At 36.2% G+C, this 22127-nt stretch overlaps 1 protein-coding gene across 1 annotated transcript in view; it reads left to right on the top strand.

Moving 5' to 3' along the window:
* MEGF9 (multiple EGF like domains 9) overlaps window positions 1-22127 on the top strand; it is a 113751-nt gene that overhangs the window by 45160 nt on the left and 46464 nt on the right. The window contains exon 2 of the mRNA XM_054502820.2: window positions 10113-10314. Within this exon, the coding sequence (XP_054358795.1) occupies window positions 10113-10314 (202 nt within the window). The remainder of the gene's footprint in view (window positions 1-10112; window positions 10315-22127) is intronic.

Below are 22127 nucleotides of genomic sequence, written 5' to 3'. Positions count from 1 at the left end.
TAATGAATTGTACTTTTTTTTATATAGTGACCAGACCTCTTGTCCGCTTATATTGCTTTTTTTTTTTTTTTTTTTTGCCTAAACATCTATTTTGTCTTATATTAATTAATGTAGCTATCTATACTAGTTTTCTTTTGGTTAGTATTTATGTGTTTCATCTTTTTCCATTCAGTTACTTTTAACCTTTATGTATAATCCTGTTTTATGTCTTTTGTAACCTGTTTGTAGCTGGATTTGGTGGGTTTTCATTGAATCTTGAAGGTCTTTGTCTTTTAAATTGACCAGCTCTAATTTTATTTTATAAAATGGAATCTGATTTGAACAGACATTTATAGCTATTTGTTGATCACTACTGTGCTAAGCCACTATAAGAAATGTGGAGAAATATGAGAAAATTTGCCATAATTGAGCAATTTAAAACCTATGATTTTCCCTTAAAACATAGTATATACATTCAAAATTTTCAGAGGAAATTGCCTTCTGATTTACTTATTCGGATTATTAGATACACCAGTGGCTCAATTAAAAAAAGGTTTTTATAAACTAAAAACAATATACATGGCCATATATAATTTGACCTTTAATTATTTTTCATGATAGATGAAAAGAATTAGCCACATTTTGTACATGGAGACACTGAAACTCAGAGCAGTTAGACTCACTAACGGTACTAGAGCTGGCTAATTAGCAGCAAAGTTTGATTTTAAAGTGTTCTGGGTCTGTCTGATTGTTGGCTTCTTAGAGTGAAAAGACATGGACTTTGGAGTTACTCATTTTGGGCTTTAATCTCTTCTTTGGTAGTGATTAGTTGTATGATTTGTTTCATCTATCTGACACTCAGATTCCTTGCTTGAGGTACCTGCATCACAGGATTATGGTGAACACTAAAGGAGGCCGTTTGTATCCAGTTTCTTTTGTGATGTCTGATATATGTGTAGTATATGCTTATAGCTGGTAATATCATCATTGTTCTTAGTAGTAAAAACTAGCCTTTACAACCTTTTCCAGAACTTGTCATCTTGTCTCATTAATTAGATGAATTATCTCCGAATTGTGGAAAACTGGCAGTGAGCCAGAGACAAGCACTAACAACATGATTTTTAAATGTGAGACAGAAAATTTTCTACAAAACCTGGGTTATGTTGCCCCATTTATTTCATATGTCTACCATAAAGTTGAAGAAATGTTTTGCTCTAGTAAATTGTGACTGAGAATTTTAATTGATGCATTTTTATTTTCAAGCAGAGCTTAAAGCTTTTCTTTAAAAGTAGTGGCTTTAATACTACACATCTCTACAAAGTCTAGTTTAAAGAAATTCATCAGCTTTAATATTAAGTTTCCCAAGTTTTCAAAGATTTGTGGCAATACCTTGGCATAACATAAATGTGTAATGTAATTTGAGTATTAATGTTACTCTAGAGTAAGACTCTGCAAACAAAAACTCTTTTGTTTATAATTCCTTTTCCCTAGAATGAGGCTTTTCTGAGATTCCTTTTCTTCAGACCTAAAGCATAAAATATGGTCCAATAAAAAGTACATTTTGAAATACACCATATACTTAGGAAATCAGGCCTATAGTCAAGATAATATAGTTTTGTTGGTTTTTTTGTTTGTTTGTTTGTTTTGAGACAGGGTCTTGCTTTGTCACCCAGGCTGGAGTGCAGTGGCACGATCTCGTCTCACTGCAACTTCTGCCTCCTGGGTTCAAGGGATTCTCCTGCCTCAGCCTCCAGAGTAGATGGGATTACAGGCACGTGCCACCATGCCTGACTAATTTTTGTATTTTAGTGGAGATGGGGTTTTACCATATTGGCCAGGTTGGTCTTGAACTCCTGACCTCCAGTGATCTGCCCACCTCGGCCTCCCAAACTGCTGGGATTACAGGTGTGAGCCACCACACCCAGCCAGTTTGTTGGTTTTTTTAAAGAATCGTATGATGTACATGAAGAGGTTTGAATTGTGTATTCCTACTCTTGATTTTGACAGTATTTTTCCTTTTCTTTTCAATTCGAAAATCAGGAATGATGTAATTTTTGTGGATCCAGTCCTAGGCTTGTGAAAATGGGTGAAGTTCTTTGTTGGATGGATTAGATAGATTGAAAGTTATATTTACATGCATTTTCCTGGTCTTTGTTTAAACAGAGTAGGGTTTTTAATGATGACTCTCAAAAGGAAACAAACAATTGCATATGAAAAAAGGATAGTAATCCTATACATCTTTATCTTTCATTTTTTTCCTCTTCTCCCTCATTGTACATGGGAGCAGTTGCAGCCTAAGACTTAAGTTGGAGCCAAAGGGAAAAGAAAAGATTGTACTCCTTTTAGTGAAATAGCATTTTAAATACTAAAATGTTCCACAACTCCTTATGCAATAATCAGCTGAAGCATTAATAACTTCCTGCTATCTTAAATATAACAGTCACTTTGAAAAAGCCTCAATCATTAGTTGGGTCCCCTGTGGACATTAGTGCCACAGTTCAGTTGAAATAGTTGCTTGTGGGACACCAAGGCATCCTTCCAGCAACATTTTAAAAATTGAATCTAGTAAGACCTCATTGCTTAAAAAATTTTTTTGCATATTTTAAAATTTATATCCAATGAAATTTACTCATTTGATGTACAGTAGTTCTATTAGTTTTGATATGTGCATAATCAAGATGCAAAATGGTTTTATTACCCCCTCAAAATTCCCCTGTATTGCTCCTTTGTAGTCAGCCCTTCCCTCCTGCCCCCAGCTCCTGGCAAACCCCTGATCTGTTCTCTGCCCCTGGCTCCTTTCAATTAGCATAATGCATTTAAGATTCATCCATGTTCTTGGATGTCAGTGGTTTATTCCTTTTTATTGATGAATGGTATTCCATTATGAGAATGTACCATAGTGTATCCATTCACTAGTTGAAGGACATTTGGGTGATTTCCAGGTTTTGGTGATTATTAATATCACTTATCATAAATATTTCTGTACAAGTTTTTGTGTGATTATAACTTTTCATTTCCCTCAGATAAATACCTAGGGGTGGAATTGCTGGGTCATATAGTAAAGGTATAATGAACTTTATAAGAAACTGTCAAACTGTTTTCCAAAGTGTCTCTACTATTTTGTACTTACACCAGTAATTTTTGAAAGTCCTGCATGCTTGCCAGCAATTAGTATTGTCAGTTTTTTTGTTTGTGTATTTTAGCCATTCAAATAGATGGATACTCATTGACTTTCAAAGTACAGTTTTGCTTTTGACTTCCATTGAGTGGATGTTCGTATAATGTTTGCATTGTGTGTGCTGAGAATAGAACTATTTCCATCTATTTTTGCAAGTCAGACTGTAGTTCCAACTGTCTAAAACTATGATATATCTTTTGGACTTAGAACTTGAATGGCCAGTGCTCTGATAAATATTGTAAGTTTAGGAATAGCTTAATACAGGTTTTTTGTATTCTTAATAGATAACAGTATTTGAAGATATTAAAAAGCAGGAATATACTGCCTAAAGCAATTTATTGATTTAATGCAATCCCTATCAAAATATCAAAGATATTCTTCACAGAAATAAAAAAAAAAATCCCTAAAATTCATATGGAATCACGGAAGACAAAGCAATCCTGAGCAAAAAGAACAAAGCTGGAGGCATCACACTACCTGACTTCAAAATATACTACAAAACTATAGTAACCAAAACAACATGGCACAGGTATAAAAACAGACACATAAGTCAGTGGAACAGAACAGAGAATCCGGAAATAAATCCATGTATTTATAGCCAATTGATTTTCAATAAAGGTGCCCAGAACACACATTGGGGGAAAGGATATATTCTTCAATAAATGATGCTGGGAAAACTGGATATCTATATGCAGAAGAATAAAACTAGACTTCCCATCTTTCATCTTATAAAAAAATTAAAATGGATTAAAGACTTAAAAGTAAGATCTGAAACTATGAAACTGCTAGAAGAAAACACAAGGGAACTGCTTTAGAATATTGGTACTGTACAGCCATGAAAAATAATGAAATCCTGCTATTTGTGGAAACACACATGAAGCTGGAGGTTATTATGCCAAGTAAAATAAGGCACAGAACGATAAATACTGCATGTTCTTACTCATATGTGGGAGATAAAAAAAAAATTCGAGCTCATGAAAGTAAAGAGTAGAATTGGAACTGGGCGTGGTGGCTCACGCCTGTAATCCCAGCACTTTGGGAGGCTGAGGCAGGCGGATCATGAGGTCAGGAGTTCAAGACCAGCCTTAACAACATGGTGAAACACTGTCTCTACTAAAAATACAAAAATTAGCCGGGTGTGGTGGTGTGCACCTGTAATCCCAGCTACTTGGGAGGCTGAGGCAGGAGAATCGCTTGAACCTTGGAGGCAGAGGTTGCAGTGAGCCGAGATTGTGCCACCACACTCCAGCCTAGGCTACAGAGTGAGACTCCGTCTCAAAAAAAAAAAAAAAAAAAAAGAGTAGAATTGGAGGTATTAGAAGCTATGAAGGGTAGGTGAAAAGGAAGGATGGGAAGAGATTGGTTAATGGATACAAAATTATAGCTGGATAGTACTAAATGAGTACTGGTGTTCTGTAGCACAATAGGGTAAATATAGTTAACTGTAATTTACTTTATATTTTCAAAAAGCTAGAAGAGAGAATTTTGAATGTTCATAGTACAATGAAATGATCAATGTTTGAGGTAATGGATATGCTATTTAGTCTGATCATTACACATTGTATGCATGTATTGAAATATCATTCCACATTGCATAAATAGGTATTATTATTGCGCGTCAACTAACAATAAAAGGAGTGAAATTGTTGTTGAATGAATGAAAAGGAGTCAGAAATTGAGTTTTGCAAAGGTATTTATGCAGTTTTGCAAAAGGCTGTAGATTGAATTTCAGGCTGTCTTCCTGAACCAGATTCCGGTGAGTGCTCTCTATTAGTTATAGCCACCAGTAGTCTTCTAGTATCTATGCTTAAGTGCAATAATTTTGTAGATAGAATTTCAGGCTGTCTTTGTAAACCAGATTCCTGTGAGTGCTCTGTATTAGTTATAGCTACAAGTAGTCTTCTAGTATCTATGCTTAAATGCAATAATTTTGTAATCATATTAGTTTACCAACAGTATTGTTGTCAGGGTAACATTTTTTTGTTCTAGGAGATTTCCGTCATGATTGAGGACATGGTTTTTTTTTATTTTGCTATGCAAATTTTTCATTTATTGTTTTTATGGTTTTTTATCTGCAAAGGTTTAACACACAATTGTACCAAACTGCTTGAGCATTACAGTTAATTTTAGCACTTAGAAATGACTTCAAAAAGAGACACAGAGAGGACACATTCATTAGGACATACAATCACAATTAGTGTTTTCCAAAAACTCCCATCATTAATGCAAACAAGCTGAATACCAGAATACACCAAATATTCTCTATGAGATGGTTAAAAATTGGATGAAGAGAGAGCCTACCAGGTATATGAAAGGCCTAGAAAAGGTCTTCAGTATGTTCAAGTAGATAATCTCTTACCAGGCAAAATGTTTGTGCACAAAGGGAGGGAAGGTGGGGGTAGGTGGCAGGGGAACTTATGGGACTTGTAAACAAAATACTCTCTTTTTTTTAGAGCTAAAAAATTTTCATCTCTTGGCTTTTGGAATGTTTGAAAAAGTGCAGGATTTGATTTTCTCTGGGACTTTATGTGACTATTTTCAAATACTTAAAGAAGTTTGGCAAAGATTTTAGTTTCTTATTCTTCTTCAGTGTGAAAATCACTATATTTTATTGTTCTTCAGAAGCCAGACAATAAAAAGAAATAATGTTGCCAAGATTTTGCTCTCTCTGAGAACATTTACATTACCCTTCTCTAATTATTTCTCTATAGAGTTTTCCAAAGAATTAAAGGGCTGAAAGGAAACCTGCTACTCATATGATAAAGAGTTTATTCCATATTTGCTTTTAGGCAATTGAATGAGCTGTTCAGCATCTTATTCATACTTGTCTGCAATTAGCTTTAGGTGTCCTCTTCATATTGTTTCATTCCCATTAACATCCACACTGGTGACTTGCCATTAATCATGTTGCAGACTCCTTTGTGCTGCTCTGGTGTCTAAGATTCTAACTCATTAAAAAGTCAGCACTTCCTCTTGTCTTTGGTCCTTCTCATTGCTTCTATCAATTGAAACTTCCTTCCTTCTTTTTCATATTGCCACCTTTTTACTAAGGAGATTGCATTATTTCTGCATTAACTCCTATCTGGTTCCGCACAAATGTCTAGACGTGTGAAGGGTCTGAGATTTTACTCTACTTAAAAGCTAACAAATTTTCCTGGTACAATTTAATGAATACCCAGAGTGTTTTACATTTATTACTGTTGCTTATACTATTCATTTAACTTGCATCATTTCATTTAAGGTCAGTCACTGGGACGGGCCTTAAGTTCTGAGTTACAAACAGAAAAGATGCCCATGCTCCCTGGCACTTGGTTTACTTTGTATTCTCTTCCTTTCCTTTGGTTTTTTTGGGGAGAAGTATTAACATTATAGTGCCTTTTTGTCTTAATGTGTCAGCCCCCTTCTTATCCCTGAGGTGGTCTCCTGCTGAAACATTTGCCATTCACCCTGCTACTGTTAAACTAATTAGTACCAAGGATATATAATAAATAAATGCTTATTTTTCATCTTCTCTGAAGCCACATCCTAAATCCTTCTGTTTTTACCAATGTATTTTAAGGCACACATATTGTTAATGAGTGGAGCCTAGTATAAGTAGAATATTGTCTTATTCTCTACCTAGATGAACCACAACATGGATTTCTGTGTAACAGGACACTAATTCTGTTTCTCAGACATTATTCAAAGCTGCTATAGTACTAAACCCATTGTCAGGCTTTTAGATCTTATCCACAGGGTATAACGAAGCTATAGCCTGTGAATCTAACATCTGAATTGCATTTATTATTTTATCTGATAACACTTTCTACTTTTTTCCAGCTGTTGTATTAATTATTGCAGTACTCCAAAGCACTTCCAGCTTAAGTATTGCGACTGAGTGGTATAGCTACTATTATTATGCCCTGTTTACAGGAGAAAAAATGAAGGCACACAGAGCTTAATTAACTTGCCTAAGGTTATAAAGTTAGTGAGAGAGCTGGATTTAATCTTAGCCGTCTACGTCTACAATCTGCGCTCATAACTCTTTGCTTTACTGCCTCTTCAAATTATTGTCATTTGAGAGGTTTAGGTAGTAGATATTGTTATGGATTCATAATAGGGGCAGTACAGTTAGAGTTTGTGGAGAAGTGAGTTTCAGCTGATTCTTAAAATAGAGAATAGGTTTGAATATGTGAAAAAGAGCATTCCAAGATGCACAGAATAAGCAAAGGTTCAGAGACAGGACTAACCAGAGTATGTTCAGGGAATAATGAAGATATTAGACTGACTATAGAAATAATAAATAACCAGTGAACTTGGTTAGTATTGAAAGTTTATCCATTAGAACTTCACTGGAAAAAATATTGAGTGTTTATATCTGAGTTCTTAAATTCAATTGGATTCTTTTGAAAATACTGCTAATCTTACCCATTGGGAACATTGACTCAGTTTTCAGATGGAAATATATTAGTAAAGAAATAATGAAATAAAATTCATAGTTTTTATTATAGAAAAATTTTGTTTAGTATTTTCATTTTTTCTTGAGCTAGTTCTACTGACACCAACATGCTTTGATTAGTTTAACTTGTGATAAAATAGGTCCAGCAGGAGAAGTTGGATGTAAGTTGAATTTCTGCCCGATTTCAGAAGAAAAATGTTAAGTGTTCTGGTCATTTCTGGTGGAGTGAAGGTCTTGTCATGAAGTTGTCATTGGCAGGTTTACAGACCACTGAACGTGGCTTTGTTATTTACAAAAACCACAACACACATACGCAGAAAGTAGATATCATGTGAAAACATGTAACTCTGTTAAAGAAATGTCATGTTTATGTAGCCTAGTGAAAATAAGAATCTTGATTGTAATGGGAAGCTGGTTCCTTTCCTAAGCTTGAGGCTGAAGAAATCTGAACTTTCCTTTGGGTTTTGTGAACCACCCAAGTTTGAAATAGACATAAAATAAACAAATAAGCTGCCAATATTTATTTATTTATTTTATTTTAATTATTTTTTTTGAGACAGGTCTCACTCTGTCACCCAGGTGGGGGTGCAGTGGCAAGATCTTGGCTCACTGTAACCTCAGCCTCCCAGGCTCAAGCGATCCTCCCACCTCAGCCTCCCGAGTAGCCAGGACTACAGGTGCACACCAGCACTACAGGCACATGCCAGGATGCCCGGCTACTTTTTGTATTTTTTTTTTTTGTAGAGATGTGGTTTCACTATGTTGCCCAGGCTGGTCTCAAATTCCTGAGCTCAAGTGATCTGCCCACCTCGGCCTCCCAAAGTGCTAGGATTACAGGCATGAGCCACTGCGCCTGGCCTATTTATTTGTTATTTGTTATCTTTACAAACTAGAAGAGCTGTGAAGAGCAGGGAAATAAAGTAACACCAAAGGTTAGGAACTGCAGAACTGTGGGAGGTATAGAGTTGGCCAAGTGGGAATTTCTTTGAGAAATCTTTTGTTTTGACTTGTGTGGATAAATAAGCTGCTTGTGATTACGTAAAGAATTTTGAAGCTTAATTTCCTTTTCTAGAATGGAGAAGCAAACTCCTTTACAACTCTCTATTTAAGACTCTGGATTTGTAGTTGTCTAGTAGCTTTTTGAAGTAATAAAAAATAATATCAAAGATTATTTTTTCCGAGCTAAACTGTGTTGGTACAGTGCCATTTTATATAGTGCCTTACCTATTTAGAACTGTAATTTGTACCATAGATTTCTCAGGACCCTTTAAGGGTAGGATCATAGCTATTTTGGAATGGGACCTATTCCTAGGATACATGTGTTAGTACAAAGTCCTCTGTTACTACTGTTGTCAAGCTGTGTTGTAAACACTTTCCTTTTGATAAAATGAATAGAGGCAGTAGCAAAAAATGAATCCTAACTGACCTTTAAATGAGTCTTTGCATTAGAAGGCTAAAACTAAGGGTTTCTCAATATTTTTATCCAAAGAACTGTCTGACTGCGAAGAATAGTGGACAGGGGTGTGGTGGGGAGGAAGTGGGGATGGTTAATGGGTACAAAAAAAATAGAAAGAATGAATAAGACCTAGTATTTGATAGCACAACAGAGTGACTGTGGTCAATAATTTAGTAATTTATGGACAGTAATTGTACATGTTAAAATAACTAAAGGAGTATAATTGGATTGTTTGTTACACAAAGGATAAATGCTTAAGGTGATGGACACACCTTTTACCCTGATATGATTATTACACATTGCATGCCTGTGTCAGAATACCTCAGGTACCCCATAAATACACACACCTTATACACCTATGTACTCACAACAATTAAAAATTAAAATATTTCTTTTGAAAAGTGAAAAAAGTGAAACCAACAAGCAAACAACAAAGAACTGTTTGAAATATACTTAAAAGAAATGTTTATTTTCCAAATATTTTAATTTGGGAAAGACATTCAAATTGGGATTGGTTTTAACTCACAGATCAGGATGAACCTGTAAACTTTCTCCTCTGGTTTTATTGTTCATCATTTCCTTACTTTAAAGTTTCTGTTCTTCATTAATTTCTTCCTGGGCAGAACACATTAGCTTATGATTCTAGCTATGGCACAATCTAGTATGACCTTGAATAGGTTACCAAAGTTAATCATCTGAGCCTTAGGCTTTTGCTGCTATACAATGGGATTATTTATTATTTAACGTGTTGTCATTTCCAACATGTGCCCTTAGTGCCATGTAGATAAGCCTGCCTTTGGTGGCTTCTTATTCAGAAAAACTAATAATACACACACACACATAGACACTCACACACACACACTACGTAATTTATATACTCTATATGTTTCCTGATTTAAGTAAACTAAACGGCATAGAAAGTAAATTTGAACTAGAGTTAATTTTATCTATCCTTACAAAGTTGTCATGAAAATTTATTAAGAAAAATAAAATAGAGTTCATTTTATTAAGAGAGCATTAAATCTTAGTTGGTAATGTCTCTTTCCTTCTTTGCTTTGCAGAGTATGTATGTAACTGCTCTGTGGTTGGAAGCCTGGATGTGAATCGCTGCAACCAGACCATAGGGCAGTGTGAGTGTCGGCCAGGTTATCAGGGGCTTCACTGTGAAACCTGCAAAGAGGGCTTTTACCTAAATTACACTTCTGGGCTCTGTCAGCCATGTGACTGTAGTCCACATGGAGCTCTCGGCATACTGTGCAACAGGTAAGCAACAGAGGGTGGAACTGAAGTTTATTTTATTTTAGCAAGGGAAAAAAAAAGGCTCCTACTCTCAAGGACCATACTGGTTTAAACAAAGGGGGTTGAGGGTCATAGATTTACTAAATATTTTATATACTTTTATTCCCTTACTTTATATGTTATATTTAATGTCAGGATTTAAAAACTTCTAATTTACTGATTTAGTTCTTCAAAAGCACTAGAGTCGCCAATTTTTCTCTGGGATAATTTCTGTAAATTTCATGGGAAAAAATTTTTGAAGAAGAAATCTGCTTTCTGGAAGGGCTTTCAGGCATGAAACCTGCTAGGAGGTTTAGAAATGTTCTTATGTTTATTAATATACCATTGGAGTTTGAGGAAATTTGTTCTTTGGTTTATTTTTCTCTCTAATCAAAATTCTACATTTGTTTCTTTGGACATCTAAAGCTTAACCTGGGGATACCCTAATTTATTTAACTAGTGGTAAGTAGACTGGTTTTACTCTATTTACCAGTACATTTTTGAGACCAAAAGTAGATTAAGCAGGAATTATCTTTAAAATATTATGTTATTTGGAGGTGATTTAATCTAGTGGAATAATGTACTGTTATCTAAGCATTTGCCTTGTACTGCACTGAAAGTAATTATTCTTTGACCTTATGTGAGGCACTTGGCTTTTTGTGGACCCCAAGTCAAAAAACTGAAGAGACAGTATTAATTAATGAAAAAAATCATGACAGGTTATACTCAGTGTAACCTGGGTATAACCCAAGATCTACTGCCACTTACGAGCTGTGTTCCTTGGGCAAGTAATTTCGTTTCACTGAGCTTGTTTCTTCTCAAGGTTGTTGTGAAGATTAAATGAGTTGATATATATAAAATGCCTAGCACATGTCACTCAATAAATTCTGGTTGGTTTTAATTTCAAAGGAATATTATGGGCTGAAATGAGAGAACATGTTTTAAGAACTTTTAGCTTCTTGACAAAGAAGTGCTTTATACTTTAGCAATAAATATTTTAAATGCTTTATAAATGATATTATACTGTTATGGAATATTGTATCATATTGTAGTTTATTAAAAATGTAGGAGAGGCTGGGCGTGGTGGCCACGCCTGTAATCCTAACACTTTGGGAGGCCAAAGCGGGTGGATCACTTGAGGCCAGGAGTTCCAGATGAGCCTGGCCAGCACAGTGAAACCCCGTCTCTACTAAAAATACAAACAAATTAGCTGGGCGTGGTGGCGCACGCCTGTAGTCCCAGCTACTCGGGAGGCTGAGGCAGGAGAATCGGTTGAACCCGGGAGGTGGAGGTTGCAGTGAGCTGAGATCGCGCCACTGCACTCCAGCCTGGCGACAGAGGGAGACTCTGTCTCAAAAAAAAAAAGTAGAAGAGAACTTCATTAAGAAGTTTATAATTTCAAATGCAGCAATAATCAATGCTTCTGATGCTTAGTATTTTAAAATAGTTATTTGTCTTAATTTTCACAGCAACTCCTTATATATAGGTTACTAGGTCACAAAGATAGTAAGTGCCAGAGAAAGAATTCCAAATTAGGTCTTTCAATTCCAAGTCCAGTGTCTTTACCACCATAGCATACCATAGCATATAGATTCTATAATGAGAAAACTGATAATCACTCTATTCTTTGAGATTGAGAATAGAGTGGTAGCTTAACGCTGTTCCCGCCACTCCCCCCAAAACATGCTCATACAAGTTAGATTCAGAAGTTTCACATTGCTTACCGTTTTAAAAGATAAGATATTGTTAAGTTTGTTCATTCTGGTGTCTCATGGAGTGTCCACTACTTTCTTTGGAATAATATTCTGCAAACATATTTGCTTTGAGTACTTTTGGAGAAATAGAAAAGTGTTTACTTCTAGGCCCAGTGCTTTATTAGAAGAGAAAGAAATAAAGGAAGGATTAAGAGAGAGTTTTATAATAGAAGCTGTAAAAGAGGAAAAAACCGTAATACTAATATTTGTGTACTATCTTACTGTATTCATAATTCTTCTGCAAATTATTCCTGATTTAACTTTTCTCTGACAGTTAATGCTACTAAGTTTAATGCTGAAACCCTATCCTGAAAATAGGTGGTAACCATAAAGTAATGGAAAAGTACACTAGACTAGTAATCTAAAAGCCTAGGGCAGGGGTCTGCAGAGTATGGCCTATGAACCTAATCCACCTCACTGCCTGTTTTTGTAAGGTTTTATTGGAACGTAGTTCCACGCATTTATTTATGTATTGTCTATGGCTGCTTTTGTGCTATAGTGGCAGCATTGACTAGTTGTGATAGAGACTGTATGGGCTGCAAACCTAAAATATTTACTATTTGGCCTTTTTGGAAAAAGTTTACCCACCCCTGGTTTATATGGTGGTTTATATCCAATCATGGTGGGTATTTCTAGGTAATCATGTGACTTTAGGCAGTTCACTTTAACCTTTATTTTATTTATTATTTTATTTTATTTTGAGACAGAGTCTCACTGTGTACCCAGGCTGGTCTTGAACTCCTGGGCTCAAGCGATCCTCCTGCGTCGGCCTCCCAAAGTGCTGGGATTATAGGCATAAGCCACCATGCCTGGCTGAATTCTTTTAAGTGTTTGTCTTTTTATTTGTGAAGTGGAGATAATAATCCATGTCCTGTCCCTCTCCTGCATAAAGTTGTTTTGTCTTAAGAATCAAGCAAGATAATGCATGCATAAATCTTCTAAGCTGCAATTGCTAGACAGATAATACAAATAATTATGGGAACCATTATTGAGCATATGCTGTATGCTAGGGCACTCTACTAACTTGATGTGCATTATCTCATTTAATCTTTTTTTTTTTTTGAGACAGAGTCTCGCTCTGTCTCTCAGTCTGGAGTGCAGTGGCGTGATCTCGGCTCACTGCAAGCTCTGCCTCCTGGGTTCATGCCATTCTCCTGCCTGAGGCTCCCGAGTAGCTGGGACTACAGGCACCCGCCACCACGCCTGGCTAATTTTTTGTATTTTTAGTAGAGGCGGGGTTTCACCATGTTAGCCAGGATGGTCTGGATCTCCTGACCTCGTGATCCGCTTGCCTTAGCCTCCCAAAGTGCTGGGATTACAGGTGTGAGCCACCGTGCCCGGCCATCTCATTTAATTTTTACAAAAACTCCCTTGAGGAGAACATTATTATTTTCCCATTTTGACTGAGAATTTTGATGTTTAAAGGGTATAGTTAACTTGACTAATTTTATACACTAAAGCTGCCGTTCAACCATTTGAACAAATGTAATATGTAAGCAGAGTCCACCAAATGACTTCACAGTTCGTGTTTTTCCTAGTAGAAAGCCTCTTGGTATTTAACACCCAAATGTCCTAGAATTCATTATCTCTCAATTCAGCGTGTTTTGGCAGATGATTATAAGATACATATTTACATTTATGTCCCAGAAATAAGGCCAAATACTGCATTTTAAACAAAATAATGTGTGAGAAGTCTGTGTTAAATTCCAGATATAATTGGTAGACTGTCAGAATTACATGTCAGCAATTTGAAAGGTGCACCAAATATCAACAAAGAGGATATGTAGCATGTAACTACTTGTAGCCACTGTTAACCTTAGGAATGGTTTTTGCTCAGGAAGTGATGTTTTCAGCATTTTATATCCTAACATGGGAGTTTGTTACTTTTGTATAGGTGCTTTACTGTGTTTTAGTTACACTTTAGGAACTTGGTTAGTTGTTTGGGGTTGACATGAAATGAATTGTAATTTTTTTCACTTAAAATTGATAAATAGGTTTTTTGTTAGTATCTCATGTGGAATATCTGATATTCAGTGATGGATGATTCATGCAAGAGGTGGAAGAGACCTATAATATTATTACTACGTTACTTAATGGTGGAGATATGTTGTGAGAAATGTGTTATTAGGCAATTTCATTGTCACGCAGCATCGTAGAATGTACTTACACAAACCTAGATGGTATAGCCTGCTGTATACCTAGACTATATAGTATGGCCTGCTGCTCCTAGGCTACAAACCTGTACAGCATGTTTCTGAACTGAATACTGTAGGCAATTTTAGTACAATGGTAAATATTTTTGTATCTAAACATAGAAAAGATACAGCAAACATATAAAAGATAAAAACGGCACACCTGTCTAGGGTACTTACTATGAATGGAGTTTGCGGACTGATGGTTGGTCTGGGTGAGTCAGTGATTGAGTCATGAGTGAAAGTGAAGGCCTAGGATATTATTGTACACTACTGTAGAATTTATAAAGTCTGCACACTTAGGCTACACTAAATTTATTTTTAAAAAGTTTTCTTCAATAGTAAATTAATCTTAGCTTACTCTAGCTTTTTAACATTATGATCTCTGATGTTTTAAACTTTTTGACTCTTTTTGATAACACTTAGCTTAAACATAAGTCCATTGTACAGTTGTACAAAAATATTTTCTTTTTTATATCCTTATTCTGTAAGCCTTTTTCTATTTTAAAATTTTATGTTTTACTTATTGAACTTTTGTGTTAAAAACTAAGACGTAAACATACCCATTAGCCTAGGCCTACACAAAGTCAGAACCAATAGTACTGTATTCCACCTCCACATCTCATCCCACTAGTAGGTCTTCGGGGGAATAACATGCATGGAGCTGTCATATATGATAACAGTGTCTTCTTTTGGGATACCTCCTGAAGAAACTGCCTGAGGCTGTTCTAGTTAACTTTTTAAAAATCGTAGATGTACACTCTAACATAACAATAAAAACTGTAGTATAGTAAATACATGAACCAGTAACAGTCATTTATTTTCATTATTAAGTATTATGTACTGTGTATAATTGTACATGCTATACTTTTATATGATTGGCAGTGCAGTAGGTTTGTTTACACCAACATCACCATGAACACATGAGTAATATGTTGCAGTGTGTTACCACAGCTATGATCTCACTAGGTGATCAGAATTTTTCAGCTTCATTATAATCTTAAGGGACCATCATGATATATTCCATACATCATTGACGGAAATGTCATCATGTGGCACCTGACTGTATTATTTTTCCCTGTTTTATATGGACTATTTTCTATGTGTACCTACCTGATAGCTTCTGTTATCCTTAGTAGGTTTCCTTTTTTTAATGAGGTAACACATGATTTTATATTATCCTCATAGCATCAAAGTGTGTTGATTTCTAAAATCCTTTATCATTTTCTTCTAAGTGAAATCTGGAAGGATCTTGCTTCCCCTGCAGCTCATGCAAGTAATGGTTGTTTTCTGTCTCACACTCTTACTTCTGGACCTGGAGTTGCAATAGATATCTCTCTTGCTCTTCATTGCTGCTCTCAGAGTGCTCTTCCCAGCCTCCTTCCTAAAAACTCCTTTGAAGCTCATGGCAGCAGACTATACTGTCACACCTCCTTGTTGCTGTTTCTACTCCTGGGCACCAGCCTTTATTTCTTACACTTGGCTCACTGTTATCTCTGGCACTATACTTGCCATAATTTTAGATGATTGCAGTATCTATAGATGAGCCTAACAAGATGACCTCTCTTCCAGTAAGTTTTCCTCCATGCTCCTTCCAGTCTTTGTTTCTTTACTTGCCGTATTTCTTGTTTGTCTTTGGCATATTAAACTTCTGAGATAAATTTATACTTCTATTGGTCACAACAGAGTAATTGTTTTAGTTTTAAAAAATATTATTAAAAAATAAAGGCTGGGCGCAGTGGCCCATGCCTGTAATCCCAGCACTTTGGGAAGCTGAGGTGGGTGGATCACCTGAGGTCAGGAGTTCAAGACCAGCCTAGCCAACATGGTGAAACCGTGTCTCTACTAAAAATATAAAAATTACCTGGATGTGGTGGCATGCACCTGTAATCCCAGCTGCTTGGGAGGCTGAGGTGGGAGAATTGCTTGAACCTGGGAGGTAGAAGTTGCAGTGAGCTGAGATAGCACTATTGCACTCCAGCCTGGGCAACAGAGTGAGACCCTGTCTCAAAAAAATAAAATAAAATAAATAAAATATTATTTCAGAATGTCAGGCAATTTGTCGGAACAAGTAGTGTATCACAAAAGTAGTTTAAAAGCCTGTACTTAAAGGAAGTCTTTATAAGGAAGGCTTAGGAGCTCTAAATCCACATAGCCCTAAGCACTGAATTTCTTAGTAGGAAGTTAAATTGACATGAAACTAGAACAGAAATGGAAAGTTGCAGGACTGTGTACTTTGCGAGAAGATGTGGATGAACTATGAGGAAACAGCTCTGTGTTCTGCTCTGCTAGAAATTATATGTGAGTGGGTTAAGGGAGAAAGGAAATTGTAGACAAGTAGTGTGATGATGTGTAGTAGAAAGGGAGCGGAATTTGAAATTGGTAGACTTGGATTCTATTCTTGGTTCAGCCAGTGGCTAACTGTGTGACCTTAATTAAGCTGTTTGACCTCTCTGAACCTCAGTGCTTTTATCTGTAAAATACGATTAATATATCTAACATGAAGGATTTTTCTGATAATTAGTACAAAAATACAGTTAGATAGAAGAATAAAGATCTAGTGCTCGGTAACACAATAAGGTGACTATAGTTAACAATATCTTTTGTATATTTCAAAAAGCTAGAAGAGTAGATTTGGAATATTTCCAACACAAAGGTCATTACCCATTGTATGCTTATATAAAAACCACATGTCCCCTATAAATATATATGACTATTATATATCCATAAAAATTAAAAATTAAAAAAAGTTTAAAAGAAGAAAACTAAATTGTGCACATACGTGTGTGTGTGTGTGTGTGTGTGTGTGTGTATCCATTTAGACTGGCACATAGATTCAGCTCAATAACTCTCTACTAGTTGAATCTCTTTTTGGTTTTTTGGTTTTGTTTCTGGTTTTTTTTTTTTTTTTTTTTTTTTTTTTTTAAGACAAGATCTCGCTCTGTCACCCAGGCTGGAGTGCAATGTGGCTCAATCATGGCTCGCAGCAGCCTCAACCTCCTGGGCTCAATGGATCCTTCCACCTCAGCCTCCCAAGTAGCTGGGACCACAGGCATGCACCACCACGCCTGCCTAATTTTTGTATTTTTTGTAGAGACAGGGTTTTACCATGTTGCCCAGGTTGGTCTTTGACTCCTGGGCTCAAGTGATCCACCTGCCTTGGCCTCCCAAAGTTCTGGGATTACAGGCAAGAGCCACCATGCCTGACCTGTTTTTTTTTTTTTTTTTTTGCTTGTTTGTTTTAAGTGAGGAATAGAATTAGTGTTATACCAAAAAGGAGGATTAAATCAACCACCCTTGAGTATGAGTAGATTTTGGGGTATTTGTTTTTTGTTGGTATGCTAGAGAAGAAATTGTTCATTATAACAGAAGAAATTCTCTTATTTTCTTCAATTTTTATTTAAAAACCTATAATACAGGCCGGGCGCAATGGCTCATGCCTGTAATCCCAGCACTTTGGGAGGCCGAGGCGGGCGGATCACGAGGTCAGGGGTTCGAGACCATCCTGACCAACGTGGTGAAACCCCATCTCTACTAAAAATACAAAAATTAGCCGGGCATGCTGGCGGGCGTCTGTAATCCCAGCTACGCAGGAGGCTGAGACAGGAGAATCGCTTGAACCCGGGAGGCGGAGGTTGCAGTGAGCCGAGATCGTGCCATTGCACTCCAGCCTGGGCCACAGAGCAAGACTCTGTCTCAAAAAAAAAAAAAAAAAAAAAAAATCCTATTATACCTTTCAAAATTGAATGCTATATATTTTAGAATAATAATAGCTTAAACTGAATACTTGCTAGGCATTATCCTAAGCCCTTTGCAGTTATTAATTTATGTAATTCTCATAGCAACCATATAATGTAGGCACTATTATTATTCTCATTTGTACAGGAAAAAAATGCAAGTTAGGTAATTTGCCTAATTTGCTGCATAACAGCCAGTAAGTAAAAGAGTTGGAATTAAAACAATTTTCAGTCTGGATCTAGAGTATATACTCCTATCCACTATGTTGGTACAGCCTTTCTCAAAATCTCAGATATTGAGCAAAGAGAGTGAGTATTGTAAGAAATTCGATGCTGTGGTGCAGACTTCTTGATATTTTCTAGAAATTTCTTCTAGTTGTCTTTTGGTAGTCAGACACTGACCCTGGTGTGATGTAGCTCATGTTATGTAAATAATAACTCTTCTTTGTAAGGACTAATCCTACTTTTGGCTTAGTAGAAATTAGAGCATGAAAGGACCAGCCCTTTGATGAACAAATACCAATTGCAATATCTGTTATATTGCCCTTCCTTTTTATTAGGCACTTTGGAATTTTGCTTTTGCTCTTGTCAAGAAATTTATAATTTAATCTGTGCAAAACTATGAAACACATACAATACAAAATAGTTTATGAATATCTGCTTAATTTGTAAGTATAGTAGTTTAGAGTAGAAAAAGAACAGGAGTAAGTAAATTGAAGTGTAATAGGAAAGGCTTTCCACAGGAGGTGGAGGTCTTACAGGTTATGATTTAGAGTGGCAGAGAGATGAGAAGACCTATCAGGAGAAAAAAAAAAACCATGAAAATTCCAGTTAATTTCCTGATTATACAATGACATAAGAAATCTGATATCCTAACACCAAATTCTCTTCTGTTGTGACCTCTCTGTTCTCTTTTAAAAAATAAGAGTAGAAAAGTGGATTCAATTCTATCCTGATTCCCTCATATATTGAAAGTCTATGGAACTAACAATTGGCTTTTAAAAAATTCATTTCCCTATTCTTTATGCCCATATATTTCAGTGGGAGTCACCCCAGTGAGGGTAGATTTTGGCTGCAGGAGCCAGATGTGGGTTGAGCAATGTCTTTGTGTGCAAACACAAAGTTCTTTATGTACTGACAGATGTCCACCCCCTCACATCACCATTGGTGTTCCAACCTGTTTAATTGGAAGGAGTTGGTCTACAGTATCTGAACTTTTCAGTTTTGCTTTTGGAACACATTTCAAATGTTTTTCCTGATTTAAATTTTGACATGTGCTTAATAAATGAATAGAGAAATCAGGTAGCATTTTATCTCAAAAAGCAGTATGCTTAGTGAAAGCGTGAATCTCAATATAGTTCTTAAAATGTTATCAGGGATGCCTTTATATGTAGACAATTGCATATTGATTTGAGGCTTTTTTTCCACTACAACCTCCGCCTCCCGGGTTCAAGCGATTCTCTGCCTCAGCCTCCCAAGTAGCTGGGATTACGGGCACCTGCCACCACGCCCGGCTAACATTTTTTTGTATTTTTAGTAGAGACAGGATTTCACCATCTTGGCCAGGCTGGTCTTGAACTCCTGACCTCGTGTTCCACCCGGCTCGGCCTCCCAAAGTGCTGGAATTACAGGTGTGAGCCATCGTGCCTGGCCTGATTTGAGATTTTTTAATGTATTCACGGTAGGTTAGAGTACAAGGTGCATCATTTTAGACTGTCTTAGATAACAAAGAAATTCTGTATTGAATAATATTCTTTTCCATAAAATCTGTCATTGCTGCTACACAGTAAGTCCTCTTAATCATCATAGGTTCTTGGAAACTGCGACTTTGAGGAAAACAAGGTACAACAAAACCAATTTTACTGTAGGCTAATGGATATAAACAAGAGTTCAAGTTCATATGGCATATTTCTGGTCACAGAAACATCACCAAACTACCAAAAAAAAGACCAAAGACACTTCTAATAATAAACATTGAAATAAATGTGAGCTATACATATATGTAAGAAAAATTAATAACAAGTAAGAAAATTATTTACCTAGTTATTCCAGTTTAGGGTCATGGGTGGCTGCAGCCTGTCCCAGCAGCTCAAGGTGCAAGGCAGAACCAACCCTGGACAGGACACCATTCCATCATAGGGTGCATTCACACACCCCGCCACACTCAGTCATTCTGGGATGATTTTGAACTGCCAGTTAGCCTGACATGCACATCTTTTGGATGTGAGAGGAAACCAGAGTACCCAGAGAAAACCTAGACTGACATGGGGAGAACATGCAAACCCCACACAGATAGTAGCTTCCACTGGGAATCATTTTTCTTCAACAATGTTGTACTGAAACTACATTATTTGAGGACTAGCTCTACAGTGTATCTTAAAATTTATAGTCAGCTTTCCTTATCTGTGAGTTCCACATCTGCATATTCAAGCAATGCAGGTTGAAAATATTTTTTAAAAACCAATTAAAAATAACAGTACAACAATAAAAAATGAAAATTTAAGAAAACAATATAAAACAATAATTATTTACATAGCATTTACATTGTATTAGGTATTATAAGTAACCTTAAAGTATCTGGGAGGACGTGCATATGCAAATACTGTGCCATTTTATGGAAAGGACTTGAGCATCTGAAGACTTCAGTATGGTAGGAAGGTCCTGGAGCCAACCCCCATCCCATGCTCAGGGACAACTGTATTTACTATTTTGCATTTTAATTGTGGGAATGTGCCTCAGGTTAGAAGGCAAACTTATGAAGTAAACTGATGCCAAAATAAATTTCAAATGGAAAGATGACAAAACACCTCGGAGGCTTACATTCATATAGGGCTCTGAAGATCATCTCTTGTGTAATACTAGACAGTAACAGCTGCTTTTGCAAACTCTTATTTACTACTTTGCCTGTACTTCTGGAAGATAGAGAAAAAGGTTATTTGATCACTAGAAACAATTAACAATTTAGAAAAACTGTCATTTCATTCATGTTTTATTTTCAAAAGACATTGCATTTGCTAACTATACGTCAAAAGATATTACCTCTGTTCTCAAGGAACTTACTGGCTAGTGGACTTGCAAAGATAGACTTGCAAACATTCAGGGAGGTCTTAAGAGAGGCAGTTACATTTGAATTGATATTGAAGAGTGAATAGAAATTTGTATAAAGAAAAAGACGTCTTCACTGATTGCAAGTGGTTCACTGTTTCTTGAAGACAAAGCTTGGTAGTAGTGGGGAAGAAGGGTTGAAAGGAAGTAGGCAATGACAGGATGACATTTTTGTCTATTTGTCTACTGTTATATTTCTGACACCTAGAACAGTGATTGGCACGTACTAGATATTCAGTAAATACTTGATGAATGAACAAAATGAATGAATGAAGAATAAACGGGGTCAAACCATGAAGGCCCTGATGTGCCTTGTAAATACATTTATCCATTGAAGAATATTTAACAAGAGGTGACATCAGACTTGTTTTTTGGAAAAATTACTCTGCCAGAAGTCTGGTGGTTAGAGAGAGTGGGCTTAGGCAAGGAAACCAGATTGAGAAAGCTGTTGTAACAATCTAAGCAAGAGAACTTAAAGGACTGACTTAAGATATTAATATTGGCATTGACAATAGTGCTGCAAATGAGAGAATTTAAGAGATATTTGGAAGATAAAATATACAGTACTAAATGGTTGCTTGTCTATGGAGAGAGAGAGAAAGAGAAAGAAAGAGAAAGAGAGAGAGATGACTCCCATGTTTCTGGCTTGAGCACATAAGTGAAGAGCTATTCTATTATTAATAACTAAGTAAAGAGTACAGATAGATAAGCAAGTTGGAGGGAGATGATGTTAGGTTTCAAAAATGTTGATTTTGAAGTGACTATGGGATATTCAGGTAGAGATGTCTGGTAGACACTTGAAAGTAAACATTTGCATATTCGTTGTGTGTCAAACTCAAAATCTAATCTAGCGTATTCTTATGCTATTTTGTAGGAAAGCAGAACAATACTTCATTCTTTTTTTATTTTAAGATAACTTTACTCTGTACCCCAATTATTCCTGCAATTATACCAATCTCTAGTTTAAATTGCCTTTTTGGTACACTCGAATATTTTTTTCCTTGAAAGTA

The sequence above is a fragment of the Pongo pygmaeus genome, chromosome 13 (genome assembly GCF_028885625.2).
Source record: "Pongo pygmaeus isolate AG05252 chromosome 13, NHGRI_mPonPyg2-v2.0_pri, whole genome shotgun sequence".
Taxonomy (NCBI): Eukaryota; Metazoa; Chordata; class Mammalia; order Primates; family Hominidae; genus Pongo; species Pongo pygmaeus.
Note: the sequence above shows the minus strand (reverse complement) of the source record. Positions and strands in the feature narration are given on the sequence as shown.